The 7500-nt window shown below is 41.9% G+C and overlaps 1 protein-coding gene across 1 annotated transcript in view; it reads right to left on the reverse strand.

Moving 5' to 3' along the window:
- The window catches only part of LOC138045929 (trafficking protein particle complex subunit 11-like), a 50498-nt gene that overhangs the window by 7400 nt on the left and 35598 nt on the right, over window positions 1-7500 (reverse strand). Inside the window, exons 26-32 of the mRNA XM_068892563.1 lie at window positions 7059-7153; window positions 5508-5567; window positions 4399-4464; window positions 3315-3380; window positions 1488-1595; window positions 647-698; window positions 238-349 (exon numbers count right to left, since the gene is read on the reverse strand). Coding sequence (XP_068748664.1) covers window positions 238-349; window positions 647-698; window positions 1488-1595; window positions 3315-3380; window positions 4399-4464; window positions 5508-5567; window positions 7059-7153 — 559 coding nt within the window. The remainder of the gene's footprint in view (window positions 1-237; window positions 350-646; window positions 699-1487; window positions 1596-3314; window positions 3381-4398; window positions 4465-5507; window positions 5568-7058; window positions 7154-7500) is intronic.

Genomic DNA, 7500 nt, shown 5'->3' on the forward strand with positions numbered 1-7500 from the left:
CGATGCACGATCAGAGGAGGGAGGCATGGGTGATGGTCGCTTCCCCAGTTTGACACCCCATGGCGTTCAGTATAGGGTATTCTCAGCCGGTCACCCATTTAAGTGTTAACCCCATTCAGCAGGGCCTATCTTCTGTAAATTGAGGTGTTTTCCCTTGGGCAAGCCGCACACCCTTCTATCCACTCCAAAAACGGCATGGAAGATAAAATATACATAGACAAGTTTCCTTCAACTTACCTCCTCCACTGTAGCGCCAAGCTGCCGATGTTGACAACTTTGAGTCTACTGACATCCTGTTTGACACCTAAGCAGTAACATTCCGACGCACTTTCACCTTGTTGAAGAGAGACTGACACACAGATAGGGAATTGTATTAACATGGACATTATGATTCTACATTGCAAGGCAGTTTGTGACGTCACATGGAAAAAATTATGGAAAACCGGGGATTTAACCAAATTAAAACATTTTCGCGCCGACGTAATACAGACGTAATGCAGATTTTTTATGTGGACTTGGTGCTTTTAGACAAAACACGACCCATGGGAACTGGAAGGCCCCACTACTGATCACGTTCGGTCCCGTAAAACACTCTTGCCTATTCTCTCCAATGTAAAATCACTTTGTCAAAACCAAACATTCTTACTTCCTTGAAGCTGCGATCCCATCTCTTCTCCAACAAACGTCACTTCTGGAGACTACAAAAATCAACAAGAAATTGTAAACAGGATCTCCATGCGGACGAAAGAGAGATAATTTTGAAATGTATTCAATTATGGCACGATAGAGCGGTTTCACATCGCACCAGACACAGTAGATCAAATCGGAACCAATCATAATATAGGCAGCCGGTTCTAAGCGCGCGAAAATGCCAGCGAGCCAATCATAATATAGGCAGCCGGTTCTAAGCGCGCGAAAATGCCAGCGAGCCAACCACAATTGTTTTTGAGCCCACGTATGATTAAAGGTAAAGTCTGCTACGAGCCTAGTGGCCCATCAGGCCGGCGCTTATCCGGTTACAGTAGTATGAAGCGACTTGGAGTATTTCTACACCCCACTGGATGGGATGTTAGTCCATCGCAGGGTTACCCCCAGCATTAAATTTTGCCGGTACACCTTGGTGAAGAGAGGCACTGTGAGACTAAAGCGTCTTGACCAAGAAAACAACACAATGACGCGGCCAGGGCTCGAACCCGGACGGCTCGATCCGGAGTCCAACGCGCCAACCGTTAGGCCACCGCGCCTCCCACCTCTGATTGGCAGGAACGAAATGTAAAAGTCGTCGAACGCACTCGTAACTACGCAAAACCAAGGAAACTTCCCCACATCAGAAGCGAACAGGGCAGCAACTAAAAAGGAGTCAGCGCAATTGCCGAGGAACGGAGGTTGAGGAGGTAATGCAAAATTTAAAGAGTGAGACAAAGGAACAGCAGCCCTTGCCTCCGAGCAGAGTACGCCTGTTTTGATTCCCAGACTTGCGATCTTACCTTATTTAAAGTCGTGTTAACCATGGTAACAGGCCAAGGTGACGTGCATTTAATTCCAGCCAATAGAAGAAATGGCTCTTCTTCAAACACCTGGTCCAGTCTCTCAAGCTAACAAAATAGTAAGAAGAGTAAAATCTAGGTCTGCACAAATATTTGACTCTTGGAGGCCTGAAATTTTGATTGCAGTGAAACCTCTATACACCTCATTCCAAAATGGCCGCAGATTTATGCGGATACAAATTGGCCCTTGTTGCCTCGTTCAAGATAAAATATTATTTTCAGCTTAAGAACGAGGCATCAAGGGCTTATTTGAATAAAAACAAAAGAATATTTAAATGGTAGCCATTTTGGAATAAGGTGTATTAAGCGGTCACCCTCGGGAACGGCTAGTGACGGCTTAATGGAGGTTGGCCGCTTAATAGAGGTCGTCAGAAATTAGCATAATCTTTAGTAGAAACGTCACTTTATTCTAATTATTTCCCGAAACGGATGGCAATATGGCTTACTAAATTTCTCAAGAGAGCAACAAATCACGTCAAAACAGAGGTAGCGGCTATGGTTTGGAAGTTCTATGTGAATACTAGTATTTCACGGGATACAATCTGTCAATTTGTTTGTTGGAATCGAAGCTTTAAACAGAAGGATGTGAACTGGAACATTTGTAGAAGAACATGCAAGGACAAATTATTTAGCTTATTATTGGAGAATTCGTTTGATTTGACTGACGCACTCTATACTGAGCTTGTATATTGAGTAAAAATTAAAACCTGTATCATTTAGCTTAGTGGCAGTTGAATTGTACATCAAAACATAATAAAGGTGTGTTTGAATCTTTTTATCAGTCGTCATCTATCTCGGACTGTATTTTACATCAACACATTTTCAAAACAAAGCCAATTTACGTGTATTAAACTCTTGGTGACCGCTTAATATAGAGGTGAAAACAAAAGGAGAACTCTCATCGGGACGGCCAAAAGGTGGCCGCTTAATAGAGGTTTGATTTACAATATAATTCTACAATTATTTCGGGACTTTGATTAGTGGCCGCTTAATGGGTGGCCGTTTAATGGAGGTTCCACTGTATTTGTACATACTGATGGCCCAAATCACGTGATGTACAGTGACAAGAAATCATTAGTCAACAAGGCAAAACAATGACCTCATTTGTTCGACGGGTGAGTAAATCATCGTCCACTGGATAAATCAACTACTTTTAAAATCGCTTAACCGACAGTCATTTCTTTGATGGATAGCGCTATCCACCTTTGAACAAACGAGATCAGATTAATGTCTCTTACAGCCCACATTTTGGGACACGTGAAAAGGCTACAAGAGAGAGTGTGTGTGTGTGACCAGTGTCCCTGGAAACGAGGTTGATGATTGGAGCGTTGCACCCATCCTTTAAATAGTTCCACTGAGGGACAAACGATTTCGACTTCCTCCTGGAGTCCATAACCAGGAGTCTACAACTCCAATACTTGGTCTATGGAACGGCATTTTCACAGATCAAGCTACTTCTGGACGGGATCTTTAATAAGATTTGGCTTTCACGAGTGACCATTCTCAATCCTATGTGCAATTGTTTCTCATGCAAGACTTGTGATTACCTGCAAAGGTCTGGTTTCGCGAGAAAATTAATCCAAAAATAACTCGGTTTTCGAAAACGCCGTTCCACAAATAGATCCCAGTATTGAGTATTGAGTATTCAGTATTGATACTGAATCTGTAAATAAATAAATAAATAAATAAATACAATGAAGTTGTTCGGTTCTACTCATGGGCTCAGTATTGAGTGGAGCAAAAAGTCTCTTGAGAGAATCTTCCTACCTTGAGGTTTGTCAGCGAAAGCGAGACTTCAAATGGCATGACAGTTTTAATAACTACATTTTCCTCCTAAAGAAAGAACATCAGACAGAAAAGGTCTCTGAGATTTATCAAACACTAGGTATCTCCATGCTTTGTTAATTAAACCAACTGCCCTCATCTTGAAACAAATATTCTACTGAAATTTGCTCGTCGTAGCGAGGCTAGAAACACTTACTAGCATTAAAGCATTCAGTGAGAGTTTGACGCCATTCTCTACTAGATCCAGCTCTCTAAGCCCTAGGGACCAGTTTTGAACGCGATTAAGAGCGGACCGTAAAAGCCAATACCTTTACTCAAAGTAAGACCTTTGGATAAAAATATTAAACCTCAAGACTTTGTCAGTCGGGTGTTGAGAAAACACACTTTCAAAATTTGAAGAAAAAAAGAAAACTGAATTATCGATCGAAGTGGCAGTGTGGCCCAGTGGTTAGGGCGCTTGCCTTGAGATCCGGAGATCCCGGGTTCAAGACCCGCTCTGACCACTCCTTGAATTTGATCCTGGTAGTCCGTGGTTCAACTTCCCAGCCGCACTTGCAAATAGCCAACTGGTTTGCCTCCAGCCAGTAGGGATTCTTAACAATTGTTTTTGTTCTATTCTGTCGTTTCGTTGTGTTTCATTGGCCCTGAAAAGCCCCTATTCGCCCTTGTCACACGGCGGCCATATTGTCCCGGGAGACCAAAAAAGCTTTGTTTTACCACGCCAAGCCTCGCAGTGGAAACCATGGGGGTGAGGCTTGACGTGGTAAAACAAAGCTTTTTTGGTCTCCCGGGACAATATGGCCGCCGTGTGAGAAGGGCGAATGGGGAGCGGTCAATTAAGTATGTATTGTATTGTATCAAGTGGCACTTTAATAAGCTGAAATTGTCACCACTTTCAATAAAAGTTACCTGCCTTTAACAAAGATCGTCCTCTATCTTAAGTTTCAGTATACCACAGCTGGTGATTGATGGGCTCAAAATCAGATCTGTCAAGATTGATGTCATGCAAAGCTCATCTCTCCCTCGCAACGCAACGTGACGCACCGTAACGCAATGAAATGCTTACCTTTACACACGTACATTTCACAGGTGTACGGTTTGGTTTGACTTCAACATCCACAGAATATACAATCTGCAAATCAAGCAGAAAAGGACTCAGGACAAGACTTGATTGGAAATGAATGTATTCAGGTTGAAAAAGGGAGAATCTGCTATTTCTTTGGTGTGAAAGCAAAGATTACTTCACATTGCAAGTAACATAACGATTGGTCTTAAACCATTAAATAGTGGATTGAAGGTATTAAGATTAAATTTTCATTTTTGGTGACCCGGTAAAATAGTTCAAAGTAGATTTTTTAAAATTCTTTAGTGGCCTCTTGGTCATTTTCCGTCGCAAACGCGGGGTCTAAAACTGGCTTGGATTTGTTTCCAGTTGTCTCTGATTCAACTCCACCATGCTTTGTAAATAGCCAACTGGTTGCCTCCCGCCAGTTGGGGTTCTTAATAATGTTTCTGTTAAGTTTGAATTGTTACTTTCACCTTGTTAACAGTGGAGTGCCTGTAAACTAGCTTGATAGCTAAGTGTACTTCCACTATAAAGAAAGCATTTTTTTTTTACATTTACATTTTTTCCCGCTACAATTATTCTCCACACTTGACTTAACACTTTGTGTTATGTAACATACTTTGCTGAAAAATGACTCTTCTATTTGCTTTGAAAGGAGGGAAAACTGGCCATACTTTGACCATGATGAAGAAAGAAGGTTTGAATGGAGTTGGCGGAGCAAGGAAGGGGAATGGGCACAATACCGGTGTCTTGAATGCATTCCCCCTCGTTGCTCGGTCATGGATAAAATTGCAGCTGGTTTTTCCACTTTTTAGGAGCCTCTAAAACAGCAACTTTGGAAAAGAAAGTGCAGTGAACACAAAAATTAGTTTTCGACAAGTGCGAAAAGTGTAGTTTTTCTTTCGAAAGGAATTTGTTCCATTGCCTTGATCGCTGCTTATGGTGTGACTTCAGGGCATTTTTGCTCCAAGGCTTGACTGAGTCTTTTAATATCTTTAACGTGCCCTTAAGAAATCCAAGGGAGTGATGGAGAAAGCATTTAAGGCAGTTTTAAATTAATGCATTTTTCTAAGCCATGACTAAAGCGCCAGCCGATATGAAACACTTACCTTCGCAGTAACAGTCCGTGACCCAACTTGTGAGCATTTTAGGAAGAACAGTTTTTCTAACTGAAAAGAACAGAAAATACCAAAAGAGCTTCCAACAACAGGCCACTTGTCTTAAAGCCTGGTTTCCATATGATCGTCCCGATCGCCCCAGTCGTTTCAAATGATGCTCAGAGGCGATCGGGACGATTATGCGGAAACTTGCACTACCCAGACGATCGCTGACGACCCGGGCGAATGAGACGACCTCGATCGCTTGGATAGAACTGACAGTCGCCCTGATCGTCACCGATCGTCTGGAGAGTAGACACCTTAAGATACACGTATACCGGTATACCGGTACGGGTAGTGTACCCGTACACGTAAATTGTTCATGCACGTAGCCATTTTGATTAAGATACCCGTAGAGTTAATTATAACGCACAGGGGTTGGTAACGATTGTTTGCAAAGATGGAGACCGTGGCGGCAAGGTTTGCTCCTTTTCTTCAGAAATAAGTTTACTGAATTGTTTGATAAAGTCTATCAATATATCCAAAATCCTTCCTTACGAATATTTGTACTTAAAACGTCATAAAAACTTATTCGTTTATCCACCATGTCTTCTCTGTAGCTACTCGTAATTCTTCTACGGGTAAACTGGTGTCTACCCCAGAAAAACGTCTCCCGGTTGCAGAAACTGGCTGAGCACTGCAAATCGGGAGTTCGAAATCAGGGTTTAATACTACCATAGTTAACTATGATACTACTCGGGGCCCGGTTGTTCAAAAGCCAATTCACGCTAATCCCAGATTAAAAATTAACCGAGGAGTTTATTTCTCTACTCCCAAATGCTGTTCAACAGTGATATTCGGCAAAACTTTACATTAGAAGAAGTCAGTCTTGAAAAACAAAAATAAGCAAACGGAACTTTCACCAAAAAGTCAAAAACTTGAAACAAACGTTTACGCTAATCCTGGATTAAGTTAATCGCCTTTCGAACAACCGGGCCCAGCAGGGCATGCATTAAAATAAGAAGGAGAAAATTGCATCTTCAGAATGGTTGGGCTTTCAACTCTTCTCGGATATAACTGCATGCAAAAAAGCAGGCTCTGTCTCAAAACCCTTATCAAAGATGAATACTGTGGGACATTCTTGGTGTTGTGGTCGAGTCTGGCTTTGCGAAAAGGACAAAATACCCTTTTCCCAACCAGGAAAGTAATGATAACAACCAGCAGTACGCATAATCAGCAATCAATTGGAGCTGAAAAGCACAGAGGGAAGTAGCTGATAAATGCACTTCTGCTGAGGTTGCTGAAACATAGGTCAATCTTTTCCGACATCCCCTCCAAAACACGTGTCTCCAGAAGCTCATTAGTATGGGGTCTCGCAAGGTAATCGACGACAGATTTCGACAGGCCTCGATTACTCTCTGAGTTCCTCGGAGAGTAATCGGCAGGTCTTCAGTCTGACTCCTATTAGGAGGCCTTGCATCAGTTTTTCCAAGTTTGCCCGGGTCATCATCGTTAAATCCAGTTTCCTCCCTCGGAAAAACATACAATACGTAGCTTAATAACCTTTTCGTTAAATTCTTGGACATAAAATTCCGTAAAGCTAGGCACTTGTCCTTTGAGCTGATCAACTGTTGGTACCTCACAGAAAATCAAGCCACCTAATTGTCAAGAACAACAAAGATTAGAATGATACTTCAAAACAAGTAATTGAAATTGGGAATCCAAACATACACTGTTTGCCAAACTTAGATTCTTACTGCTTACAGTGGAGTACAGCGAAGAAGATTGCACAACATAAAGTACAATTCTGATTTTTTTTAGTACGAACAATGTCTTCAAAGTTCCAAAAAACAAAAAGTAGCGTAGTTTCCATGGACACTATTGGGACTCTGAAGAGTACAATTCGGGACAAAATTGTAGTGCTCTCGTCCAATCAGAATCATTACAAAGCTCTTGTATGAGTAATGTAATATGCAATACAGGTTTTGTTCGGCAGCCATGTTGC

The sequence above is a fragment of the Montipora capricornis genome, chromosome 4, assembly GCF_036669925.1.
Source record: "Montipora capricornis isolate CH-2021 chromosome 4, ASM3666992v2, whole genome shotgun sequence".
NCBI classification, from domain to species: Eukaryota; Metazoa; Cnidaria; class Anthozoa; order Scleractinia; family Acroporidae; genus Montipora; species Montipora capricornis.